This window comes from Oncorhynchus clarkii, chromosome 25 (assembly GCF_045791955.1).
Source record: "Oncorhynchus clarkii lewisi isolate Uvic-CL-2024 chromosome 25, UVic_Ocla_1.0, whole genome shotgun sequence".
Classification (NCBI taxonomy): Eukaryota; Metazoa; Chordata; class Actinopteri; order Salmoniformes; family Salmonidae; genus Oncorhynchus; species Oncorhynchus clarkii.
The window spans coordinates 36,526,994-36,540,516 of record NC_092171.1 but is presented as its reverse complement, the minus strand read 5'-3'; the positions used below and the strand labels follow the sequence as shown (position 1 = coordinate 36,540,516).

Genomic DNA, 13,523 nt, shown 5'->3' with positions numbered 1-13,523 from the left:
TATGGTTAGGTACACATTGGTGTTTATGGTTAGGTACACATTGGTGTTTATGGTTGGGTACACATTGGTGTTTATGGTTAGGTACACATTGGTGTTTATGGTTAGGTACACATTGGTGTTTATGGTTGGGTACATTGGTGCAACGACTGCTTTTTTTTGCGAATGCGCTTGTTAAATCATCACCTGTTTGGCGAAATAGGCTGTGATTTGATGATAAATTAACAGGCACTGCATCGATTATATGCAACGCAGGACAAGATAGATAAACTAGTACTATCATCAACCATGTGTAGTTAACTAGTGATTATGTTAATATTGATAGTTTTTTATAAGATAGTTTAATCCTTGCTAGCAACTTACCTTGGCTCCTTGCTGTACTCGTGTAACGGGTAGTCAGCCTGCCACGCAGTCTCCTCGTGAAGTGCAATGTAATCAGCCATAATCGGTATCCAAAAATGACGATAACCGATTGTTATGAAAACTTGAAATCTGCCCTAATTAATCATAAATCATTCCAATTAATCGGTCGTCCTGGGCTGGCATACTTGCTTGTGGTCTGCAGTTGTGAGACCGATTGGCCGTACTGCCAAATTTTCTAAAACGATTTTGGAGGTGGCTTATGGTAGAGAAATAAACATTTAAATTCTCTGGCAACAGCTCTGGTGGGCATTCCTCCAGTCACCATGCCAAATGTGTTTACATCCCTGTTAGTGAGCATTTCTTCTTTACCAAAATAATTTATCCACCTGACAGGTGTGGTATATCAAGAAGCTGAATAAACAGCATGGTCATTACATGGGTGCACCTTGTGCTGGGGACAATAAAAGGTGCAGTTTTGTCACAACACAATGCCACAGATGTCTGAAGTTTTGAGGGAGCGTGCAATTGGCAGGCTGACTGAAGGAATGTCCACGAGAGCTGTTGTCAGATAATTGAATGTTTGTTTATCTTCCTTAAGCCGCCTCTGACGTCGTTTTAGACTATTTGGCTTTGTGTCCAAACAGCCTCACAACCACATTTCATGTCTATGACGTTGTGTGAGTGAGCGGTTTGCTGATGTCAACATTGTGAACAGAGTGCCCCGTAGGGTTATGGTATGGGCAGGCATAAACTACGGACAACGAGCACATTTTCATTTTATTGATCGCAATTTGAATGCACAAAAATACCGTGACGAGATCCTGAGGCCCCTTCTTTTTTTTTGGGGGGGGGGGGGGGGGGGGGGACATTACATGACCAAAAGTGTATGAACACCTGCTCGTCAAACGTCTTATTCCAAAATCATGGGCAATAATTTGGGGTTGGTCCCCCCCCCCTTTGCTGCTAAAACAGCCTCCAGTCTTCTGGGAAGGCTTTCCACTAGATGTTGGAACATTGCTGCGAAGAATAGCTTCTATTCTGTCACAGGTATTAGTAAGGTCGGGCACTGATATGGGGTGATTAGGCCTGGCTCGCAATCTGCATTCCAGTTCATCCCAAAGGTGATGGAGTTGAGGTCAGGGCGCTGTGCAGGCCAGTCAAGTTCTTCCACACCGATCTCGGCAAGCTATTTCTGTATGGACCTCCCTTTGTGGACAGCTGAAAAGGGCTTTCCTCAAACGGTTGCCACAAAGTTGGAAGCACAGAATCGTCTAGAATGAACTGTAACTCAGTAAAATCTTTGAAATTGTTGCATGTTGCATTCATATTTTTGTTCAGTATATTTTACTTGTTTTTATATCCTCTTATGACCCCAGGAAGAGTAGCCTCTGTTTTGACAGCGGCTAATTGGGGATCCCAACAAAATAGTAAAATAGTAGGTCTTACTGAATCAACGCTGGTAAAAAAATTGTCTCCAACTTGTTTTTCAAAGGACATGCACAATCGTCGCATCTCACTGGATCTCCTCCTGGAGCTGTCAGAACGGCAGCACCTTCGTCAGTTCTTCTTCATCACCCCCCTATCTACCAGGTAGGAGGAGGACAGTGTATATTGCCCTTATATTGTGTATATTGCCCTTATATTGTGTATATTGCCCTTAAATTGTGTATATTGCCCTTATATTGTGTATATTGTGTATATTGCCCTTATCCTTTATTGATCTGACACAGAACATTAAAGGTGTGTTGTTGGTGGATTCTCTCACTTTTTTTCTTTCAGCAATTTGCCAAAAAGTGACCACATCAAGATACACCAGCTGCAGGATCCAGAGAGGACAGGAGGACATACAGGAGATGAAGACCTGGGGTAGATGATTAGATGTCAGTGCTGGGGTCAATTTGGTTAGTAAACCAAATTCCAATTTGAACTTCCTGAATTTACTGGAATTGAAATGGAGTTGACCCCAACCCTGATAGATGGTGGATTAGGCCATCGTCATGCCGAACAAGCCATTCGAACAGTGTGGGATTTTTAAACACATTCTATACATTTTTGCTAGGAGTGAATACGTAAGCCTCTCTGGGAGACTTAAGACTCTGCTTTATTGTTGTGCGCCATGCAGACGGTTGAATTATGAAGAATTCCCCTTATGACACAGTATGTAGGCCTATATACTTTCATAGTGGTTGTGTGGATACATCTTTGTTGTATTGTCAACACCGTTACTTTCACATATCTCTATGCATATTTCACATTTTCTAAATATTAAAGCTGCAATATGTAACTTTTTGAGTGTGACCCAACCAAATTTGCTTAGAAATGTGTGTTATAGTTCTCGTTGAAAGCAAGTCTAAGAAGTGGCAGATCTGTTCTATGTGCGCTATGTCTATGCTTCCCGTTCTTAAATTTAGTCTCTTTTACTTTGGGTTTTGTACACCAGCTTCAAACAGCTGAAAATACTATATTTTTGTTTATGGAAAATATATTTCACAGCGGTTTAGATGGTACAATGATTCTCTACACTATACTTGCTTGTTTTGTCACATAAACTGAAATTAGTCGACTATTCAAATTTTAGCAACCAGGAAATGGAGAGCGATTTTTGCATAGTGCATCTTTAATTGCTTGTAATTTAAATTCTGTACATTTGTTTTTGGCTGATTTTGTTGATTTACTTTTTTCAGCTTACTGTATGTGTACACTAGATGTAGATATCTTTTGACTTTGATTACAGTTAGTAAGACACTGTATAATTTTGATACATTGGGAATTATGTTTTGTTTCATTCCTTGTTCATAAACAATTTGCCCGACCCTGCTATTGATTTAACTGTAATATGTTTAGGTTACTGTATTTGTTTTTAAAACTATTTGAATGCTGATGATGTGCTTTAAACTACTGCCAACTGAAATATGTTTTACGCATCCAATATTTTCTAACCTAATTTATATGTTAATTCTTGTTACATTGTTACAATAAAATGGATTAACAAATATTAGCTGATCCAACTGTCATTGGTTGTAATACATCATATTACAGACATTGGTGAAAAATAAACAAATGGAAATACCTGTATCTTTAAATTAGAGAATCTTGAAAGGTCAATAATTCACCTCGGAACAACAACAACAAAATGCATATGTTTGGAACCTAACAGGTTGCTAAACAGCATCATTTAAAAAAAATGTTGGATAAGCAAGAAAATATGTACCATTCTTGATGGCCTGGATAATAAATAGAATCACACTTACCAGACCATGCCTTTTGTAAAAGCCCATAGATGTTTATTTGATTGAGTTTCTTTAGTACTACATAAAGAATGGAACCGTGTCATTTTGGGTGCAACACATGCAACATGCATAAAAAGAACAAAGGTAACAAAATACACTTATCTTTTTTTATTTTAATTGGATTTTTCAAATTTAGTATAAACATTTACTTGACAAAGATTGTCGCCATGGAGTTAGGATCACCCTGATGTAGTAATAATATAGACTAATGATAATAAACAGCTATGAGCATTCAAGTCCACATGATGCTGTATCCAGAACTATGGAAAACAGGGCCAGATTCCATTGGTACAGTAAGTGGACTGTCTGCCAGTACATGCCTGCATAGCTTCCAAGTGGTAAATCAGTCTGGTTATGTTCAATAAAAAGTACATTTTCACAATATCTGTAATCCATATAGGTGTACATTTGATACAGGACTACAACCTTTAGTTTCAGAAGCTATGTTTTCATCCTAGCACCTGTATCTCGTGGAGGATTCGGCATCTTTTAAAGACCATTGTAAACGTAGATTGCGAGAAGATGAAACCTTTTGATAATTTTTAAAATTTTAATATAAAAGTACCGTTGGTAGTAATGCAGTATGTCCGGTAAACTCATGTAAGGCTTTTCTGCTCTGGAAATAAGCGCTTCATTTACAAGCTCCAGACGCCCTGCTCTGTGTTACGGTGAACATAGTGATATGTATGACCTAACTTTGTATTGTAAATAGTTGGCAAACGTACAGGCTGAGAAATCCAACCTATTAGGATGTTCTGGCGTATAATGTATCCAGCAATGCTAAAATGGGTGACCGGTATTGAAGATAGATTATTATTGGCCTGGTGATTGATTGATTGATTGATTTTGATTGATAGCAACAGAATAATATAATGGATAACAACTGGGCACAGACGTCATTTCAACGTCTGGTTTTGATTTACATTTGGTTGAGTTGTCAACTAACGTAAAATCAACAGCAAATGTCACCATGTCATTGGATTTAGGTTCAAAGTTGGGTAAAAAAAAAAAAAAGGATTATCTTTTTTTTAAATGTGGAAATAACATTGATTCAACCAGTTTCTGCCCAGTGGGTAGTATATTATCAGCAGCAGATTTATTCTCTAGTTTTTCAATTACTGCTGTGCTTTAAATTCAATACTACATTTTCAGATACATCTTCTGTGTGTGTGAGAGGTTACAACCAGGGCCCATATTATTTGTCTTTCAAGAACTCAAGTGTCACATTAATTCCACATGTATACGTTATTAAATATGAGGGCAGCAGCCGCTCACAGAAGGTTAATCATGTAATGGTCGGTGAATCACTACTGTACATCCCATGCAACAATACCAAACGCTTTTCGTGGGGGGGGGGGGGGTCTCCTTGAATATCCCACTTGCAGATGCAACAATTTAACAAGAGGTTCGAGTATAGAGTCTGAACACAAAACACATGCATGCAAATATTAGAACCTACACATCAGTTCCAGTCAGTCTGAACAGAACACCTTATCTGGAAAGAACAAGGATCTCCTCTATTTTTCCAAGAGCTCAAGACGTTTGGGTATTATAGAGACAAGTTACAATGATCATAGGAATGATTGTTCATTACCAGCATGTTAAGCATTAGCAATAGCATTAGCAGCTAGCTGCAGCAGTGGACATGGATCATCTAAATACTGCAGGAACAGAATCATTCAATGTATAGCGAGCGCTTCACTGATATACAAGCTAGCCTAAAAGTGAATGGGTCCGTGGAATAGGATTACTTGTGCACAATTCACATTGGCAGGTCAGGTTCGATAAAATATAAATGTATCATGATACTGTGTAATGTAATATATTAAAAATGATTCCGCTATTTGACATTCTCATGCATACAACCACAAGAAGCAAGTTCATTGAAAAATAGTCCAAGCATAATTTTTTTTCCTGTGGAAAAGGCTGAGAAGAAGAAGAAGAAGAACTTAATGAAACATTTAAAACATGTGCTGCCTGTCCGCAGAGTGTGTGCACGTCTGGTTTTATACAGACGAGCACCTCCTCACTTCTGCATATCACACTGCAAGAGGAGCACGATGGACGGATCACTCTTGGCCGCCTCTTTGAACTCATCCAATGAGATCTGGTCATCGTTATTCTTATCCATCTTGCTGAAGATCCTGTCTACCCGTTGCTCCGGTGTCAGGCCATCCTCGTTCATCTTCATCATGATCACAGTGCCCACCATTTTGTATATGGCCTATAGACAACCAGGGTTGATTAGGTGAGGCGATACCACAGAAAGGAACAGGGGTGTAATGAATTCAAGAAAGACCTATTTTCACACAGTCTTGGTTATTAATCTGTTAACATGTTCAAAGTTTAATCTTGATACTTCTGAATGTATATACCAATGTTCCCCACTGTCACATATAAATATATATAACATAACACACTGCCCTTACCCACCTGGACAAAAGGAATGCATACTGCGCATTGGGAATGTATTCAGACCCTTTGACTTTTTCCATGTTTTGTTACGTTACAGTCTTATTCTAAAATGTATTCAATTGGTTTTTTTCCCCTCACCAATCTACAGACAATACCCCATAATGACAAAGCAAAAACAGGTTTTTAGACATTTGTGCAAATTATTTTTTTTAAATGAAATCACATTTACATAAGTATTCAGACCCTTTACTCTGTACTCTGTTGAAGCACCTTTGGCAGCGATTACAGCCTCAAGTCTTCTTGGGTATGACGCTACAAGCCTGGCACATCTGTATTTGGGGAGTTTTTCCCATTTATCTCTGCAGATCCTCTCAAGCCCTGTCAGGTTGGATGGGGAGCGTTGCTGCACAGCTCCTTTCAGGTCTCCATAGATGTTCGATCGGGTTCAAGTCCGGGCTCTGGCTGGGCCACTCAAGAACTTTCAGAGACTTGTCCCGAAGCCACTCCTGCGTTGTCTTGGCTATGTGCTTAGGGTTGTTGTCCTGTTGGAAGGTAAACCTTTGGTCCAGTCTGAGTTCCTGAGCACTCTGGAACAGGTTTTCATCAAGGATCTCTCTGTACTAGGCTCCGTTCATCTTTCCCTCGATCCTGACTTGTCTCACAGTCACTGCTGCTGAAAAACATCCCCACAGCATGATGCTGCCACCACCGTGCTTCCAAAGGGTTGGTGCCAGGTTTCCTCCAGACGTGACACTTGACATTTAGGCAGAGTTCAATCTTGGTTTGATCAGATCAGAGAATCTTGTTTCTCATGGTCTGAGTCCTTTAGGTGCCTTTTGGCAAACTCCGAGTGGGCTGTCATGTGTCTTCTACTGAGGAGGGGCTTCCGTCTGGCCACTACCATAAAGGCCTGATTGGCGGAGTGCTGCAGAGATGGTTGTCCGTCTGGAAGGTTCTTGCATCTCCACAGAGGAACGCTGGAGCTCTGACAGAGTGACCGTCTTGGTCACCTCCCTGAACAAGGCCCTTCTGCCCCGATGGCTCAGTTTCGCCGGGTGTCCAGCTCTAGGAAGAGTCTTGTTAGTTCTAAACTTCTTCCATTTAAGAATGAGGGAGGCCACTGTGTTCTTGTGGACTTTCAATGCTGAAGACATTTTTTTGGTACCCTTCCCCAGATCTGTGCCTCGACACAATTCTGTCTCGGAGCTCTACGGACAATTCCTTTGACGTCATGGCTTGGTTTTTGCTCTGACATGTACTGTCAACTGTGGGACCTTAAATAGACAGATGTGTGCCTTTCCAAATCGTATCCAATCAATAAAATCTACCACAGGTGGACTCCAATCAAATTGTAGAAACATCTCAAGGTTGATCAATGGAAACAGGATGCACCTGAGCTAAATTTAAAGTCTCAGCAAAAGGTCTGAAAACCTATGTAAATAACGTTTAAAAAAAAAAAAATTATACATTTGCAAAAAGTCTAAACCTGTTTTCGCTTTGTCATTATGGGGTATTATGTGTAGATAAGGATTTTTTATTTATGTAATCAATTTTAGAATAAGGCTGTAATGGAACAAAATGTGGAAGAAGTCAAGGGGTCTGAATACTTTCCAAATGCACTGTATGTGAGGATGCTGTTTATCGAGTATGGCTTTCAACCTTCAATACCATAGTGCTCTATAAGCTCATTACAATCAGCCCTGGGTCTGAACTCCTCCCTATTCAACTGTGTCCTGGACTTGCTGATGGGCAGCCCCCAGGTGGGGAAAGTAGGCAACATTACCACCTCTACACTGATTCTCAACACGTGGGCCCCACAAGGGTGGGTCCTCAGTCCCCTCCTGTACTCCCTGTATACCCACGACTGACTGGCCTCACACAGTTCCAACTCCATCATCAAGTTAGCTGATGACACGACAGCAGTAGGCCTGATTACCAACAACAACGATACGGCCTACAGGGAGGAGGTAGGCACTCTGACAGCGTGGCACCAGGTAAACAACCTCTCCCTCAACGTTAGCAAAACAAAGGAGCTGACTGTGGACTTCAGGTGGAACCAGGCTGGACACACTCCCATCCCCATCAACAGGGCAGCCGTGGAGACAGTCAATAACTTCAAATTCCTCTGCGTACACATCTAGAAGCTGAAATGGTCAAACCACTCGGAGACCATGGGGAAGAAGAAACGACAGCAACTTTTCAACCTCAGGATGCTATCCCTGAGGCCCCTCAGTGTTCTACTGGAGCAGCATCGAGAGCATTACTGTCAGTCTGCATCACAGCCTGGTACGGCAATTCCACCACCCCAGACAGCAATGCACGTCAGAGGTTGATACGTTTAGCCGAACGCACCATTTGGGTGCACACTTCCTGCCCTACAGGACACCTACACCACCAAGGAAGGCTAAGATGATCATCAGGGACCCAAGCCACCCAAGACACGCCCTGTTCTCCCTGCTTCAATCACTCTGATGCGAGTAGTACAGGAGCATCATGGCAAAAACTGGAAGACTGGCCAATAGTTTCTACCCTCAGACTGTTGAATAGTCAGCAACCTACTCCCCCAATTGACATTTTCTCCCCACACCCTCTCAACGGTCACTTACCTTCTGCTCCCCCTATGGACATCCCACCCCCTCAAAGGTCACTTACCTTACCTGCTGCTCCCCCTAGGCACATCCCACCCCTCTCATCAGTCACTTACCTTACCTGCTGCTCCCCCTAGGGACATCCCACCCCTCTCATCAGTCACTTACCTTACCTGCTGCTCCCCCTAGGGACATCCCACCCCTCTCATCAGTCACTTACCTTATCTGCTGCTCCCCCTAGGGACATCCCACCCCTCTCATCAGTCACTTACCTTACCTGCTGCTCCCCCTAGGGACATCCCACCCCTCTCATCAGTCACTTACCTTACCTTCTGCTCCCCCTATGGACATCCCACCCCTCTCATCAGTCACTTACCTTACCTGCTGCTCCCCCTAGGGACATCCCACCCCTCTCATCAGTCACTTACCTTACCTGCTGCTCCCCCTAGGGACATCCCACCCCTCTCATCAGTCACTTACCTTACCTGCTGCTCCCCCTAGGGACATCCCACCCCCTCAAAGGTCACTTACCTTACCTGCTGCTCCCCCTATGGACATCCCACCCCTCTCATCGGTCACTTACCTTACCTGCTGCTCCCCCTAGGGACATCCCACCCCCTTCAAAGGTCACTTACCTTACCTAATGCTCCCCCTAGGGACATCCCACCCCCTCAAAGGTCACTTATCTTACCTGCTGCTCCCCCTAGGGACATCCCACCCCCTCAAAGGTCACTTACCTTACCTGCTGCTCCCCCTAGGCACATCCCACCCCCTCTAAGGTCACTTACCTTACCTGCTGCTCCCCCTAGGAACATCCCACCCCTCTCAACGGTCACTTACCTTACCTGCTGCTCACCCTAGGGACATCCCACCCCTCTCAACGGTCACTTATCTTACCTGCTGCTCACCCTAGGGACATCCCACCCCTGTCAACGGTCACTTATCTTACCTGCTGCTCACCCTAGGGACATCCCACCCCTCTCATCGGTCACTTACCTTACCTGCTGCTCACCCTAGGGACATCCCACCCCTGTCAACGGTCACTTATCTTACCTGCTGCTCCCCCTAGGGACATCCCACCCCTCTCAAAGGTCACTTACCTTACCTGCTGGTTACCCTAGGGACATCCCACCCCCTCAAAGGTCACTTACCTTACCTGCTGGTTACCCTAGGGATATCCAATCTCCCTCAATGGTCACTTACCTTACCTGTTGCTCCCCCTAGGGACATCCCACCCCCCTCAATGGTTACTTACCTGCTGCTATCCCTAGGGACACACGTTCTCCTGATTTATCTGGTGGCTAAACTTGATCGTCCTCTGTCTCAATGTTTGCCTTTGTAGCATACATTCAAATAACATGCACTGCTGATTAATTAAAACTGGATAAACAACTTAAACAGCTAGTATAAGCTTCATGGGTACAAGTAAATGAAAAAACATATAGGGCTGGTTCCCGGACACGGATTAAAACCTAGTAGTGGACTAAAACAGCGTAATCTGTGTCCGGGAAGCCAGCCATCGGTGTTATTCCTTACTTCGATGATCTCTAACATCTCCACCCGGGTGATCTTGCCGTCTCCATCCAGATCGTACATGTTGAAGGCCCAGTTGAGTTTCTGCTCGAAGCTGCCACGCGATGTGATGGACAGGGCACAGATGAACTCTCTGAAGTCGATGGTGCCGTCGCTGTTCTTGTCGAAGGTCCTGAAGGCGTGCTGTGCAAACTTTGACGCATCGCCGTACGGGAAGAACTGCGGGGTTGAAACATTTATTGAGAGACAGCTGTGATATCCAACTATTTAAAAACATTTATTTTTAACTACAATTTTGATTGGTTAATATGACGGGGAAAACATGAACAACAGTACAGTTCTAATATAGAGAAGTCAAACCCTGATTCTGTCTGTTCTAGCTTCACAAAGGTTTCTTACAATCACATTATATAATCAGGATATCAATAATTTCCCTAGCTAGAAGCTATAACATCATATACATAATTTCTCCAGCATCGGGTGTACCACACCTCATACACACCTTGATATAGAGTTGTTGAAACTCGTCCAGGTTCAGTCTACCACTGGGGCAGTCTTTGAGGAAGCCTTTGTACCACTGCTTCAGCTCGTGTTCGTTAAACTCTGTGCTCTTCACCAGGTCCTCCATCACCTCAGGGGTCAGCTTGCTGTTCTGTTTTCCCATGATGCCTGTGGTGCAGAAAGGATTTATTTTGAATGGAAAGGAAACTCCAGCACACATTTAATAGATCATAGACCAGTGTTTCGGTCTCAATAAACCTTCATATAGCACAGTATGTAAGACATGCCTTTATTTTATTTCTATCATGGTTATAGAAAAAGCCTATCACACATTCAAATGTATGCTGTGCATTATAGTGCGTTATGCATAGCGCATAAGATGTTATAAACATGCTTATAATGCATTATGATGGGAGGGTTTTCATATGAAGTTTTACCAACAATTTTGCTCTCAAACCTGTTTTGTGTCAAACAGTCCTTTTGTAAAAAATTCAACACCAAAAAAACGACAATAATGAATTGCTTGGTTGATTTCATTGAGGTTGATTTTGACATGCACAGATGCTTTCCCTGCCTGACGCCAGTGTTCTATTTGTGTTCTCTAAATCTGTTGGCACCACATCGCATCTGGTCTGACATCACACAGTGTCGGACAGGAGCACTGCCGTCAGCACGACCACTTCATCAAGCGTTCGATCATCACCTATCAGGTTACCGGTCTGAATTTTACCTGTAGCCTTTAGTCTTGTGTGACAGACTGTCGTACGCCAATTTTGGCTCCATGATTACCTGTAGCCTGACACATGGGATGCTTCACAAATGACACCGTATTCCCTTTATAGGGCTCTGCTCAAAATTAGTGCACTATATAGGGAATAGAGTGCCATTTGGGACATACACCTGGGCTTTTAATTGCAGTTTATGTTTAATAACCTCGATGTAGAAACCTCCAGAGGAATCTATTCATTAATGGAAACAGAGTGAGTGATAAGGTATCCATCACATAGTGGAGGGATTAGATGAAGTCATTGTGTAGCCCGTAGGGTGAATGGGCAACAGGCTATCGTTGGTACTTCGGTGATCATATAAAGCCTTTTGACTAATGAATAAACAAGGGAATCAGCCCATCTGGTGAGCTGCTCTCTGATCCTCTTCAATAATAAAAACGTGCAATTCTCACAGCCTGGATTAACATTAGCTGCTGCTGACACCTGTCTTGCAAATCTGTTGACCACAGTATATAATGTAAACTATCTGGGTGTTCATATTGTAGCCTATATGCGAAATGTCAGATGTTATCCTGACCTGTCCTGGAAAACATAATCCAAATCAAATTAACTCGGGACTATTTATAAATTGACAATTGAGGGAGATCAGGATAACTGATGGTCCTGGGTGTAGGCTATGCAGTAGGATATGCATACGGTATATTGTCATGTAGTCATGGTCAGCGAGTACTGTGCAAGAAAAACCAACAACCATGTGTTAAGGTCAGAATTCAGGAAATCCCCTCTCCTGGTTGTCTAGGGCTTCATTGAAAGGGAAAAACAAAAACCAGCATACAGTTGGGCCTCCATGGGAGGAGTTTGACACCCCTGACATACATAACCATTACACGATACACAGGCATAGTATATTGACATGGGCTTGGCTTATTTGCAATATAGGCTATGTTGCATACCCAACATTTTGCGCAAACTATATTTTTCATTAAAAAATGACATATATTTAGATGATGCAACCAAAAGGCTTGTGTTGAAATAATTTAGATGTTACATAACATAAAATGAGCCTAAGTCATTAGGCTACTATGCATCGAATGACCTTGAGGAGAAACATATTGAGCGAAGATAGGAGAGAGAAATGATCAGGGGCAAGGTGAAAATGGGTTTGGCTCCTACGGTCTATTTGTTCATCTAAGATTAACGTCGTTAGACATTTAACAAGGTATAGGTGTCCACCTCACATGTACGCGCGAAACTAACATGTGATGTGGATAGATATAGGCTATTTATTTTCAGATAGAACATGTCGTTTCAGTTATCCAGTTCATGGTACGAGTCTGCTCGGACAGAGAGAGAGAGAGAGAGGTATGCAAGTGCATTCCGATAGAAACGACGCAGTGGTGAGGGAATTAAACCTCGTAAGTGATAACCCGCTTGAAATCACATCACTCTATTTAACGTGTCATTTTTCACCATGCGCATAATCTTCAAATATGACAAAAACTGACAATCAACCCATATAATTACACGATTTTGTCTGGTCATTCTCATGAAATTTGAATAGAACAAGGAGAAAAACACGATTTTGATATTATTTTCCAAATATAATGAATTAACTCAGGATGTTTTTAAAACGTTATGCATTAATTTTAATGATGGATGCGCAGGTGACAATTCCTCCCCCAAATAAAACGCCAAATCTCATGAATCGAATGTTTTTAAGGGCAGGATACCCCCATTATGAGATACATCGTGAATGGAAATGATTAGCCTATGTCTCTAGACAATCATATAAAATAATGAAAAATACATGCTATGACAACATAAAAACAACATTCACTGTGTCTGCTGCAGACAAATGCTTCTTACCTTATTTTGGAGATGCTACCGCTAATGGCAGTCTGTACTGTCGTCTGTTAGACACTGTAAAAACCTTCCGATGATCAAGAATGCCCAAATGGGACTATCCCTGAAATTGGCCTCTTCAGGACGCAGAGAAAAAAATAACGGTTTTCCGTGCTATTCCAAATGAGGCAGGCAGCAGCGGCAGTATTGGGACCGATCCCACGCTCGTCTCGTCGTTGGTTATGCGACTCTAGACATACGGCGTC

At 42.5% G+C, this 13,523-nt stretch overlaps 2 protein-coding genes across 4 annotated transcripts in view; one reads left to right on the top strand and one right to left on the bottom strand.

Moving 5' to 3' along the window:
- The window catches only part of LOC139384175 (structural maintenance of chromosomes 6), a 32,205-nt gene extending 28,789 nt beyond the window's left edge, over nt 1–3,416 (top strand). Inside the window, exons 26-27 of one of the 3 annotated variants that reach the window (XM_071128881.1) lie at nt 1,853–1,950; nt 2,140–3,416. In XM_071128881.1, coding sequence (XP_070984982.1) covers nt 1,853–1,950; nt 2,140–2,230 — 189 coding nt within the window. In that variant the 3' untranslated portion in view covers nt 2,231–3,416. Of the gene's footprint in view, nt 1–33; nt 1,182–1,852; nt 1,951–2,139 lie in introns of those variants that run through there. The other 2 variants (XM_071128882.1, XR_011628817.1) reach the window with 2 other exon arrangements.
- Nucleotides 3,417–5,156: 1,740 nt separating this feature from the next.
- Nucleotides 5,157–13,487, bottom strand: LOC139384177 (visinin-like protein 1). The gene is made up of 4 exons (XM_071128883.1): nt 13,282–13,487; nt 10,689–10,855; nt 10,190–10,405; nt 5,157–5,874 (listed from the first exon to the last, which is right to left on the bottom strand). The coding sequence occupies exons 2-4, from the start codon at nt 10,848–10,850 to the stop codon at nt 5,677–5,679; spliced, it is 576 nt and encodes a 191-aa protein (XP_070984984.1). The 5' UTR covers nt 10,851–10,855; nt 13,282–13,487; the 3' UTR covers nt 5,157–5,676.
- Between the last annotated feature and the right edge of the window lie 36 nt (nt 13,488–13,523).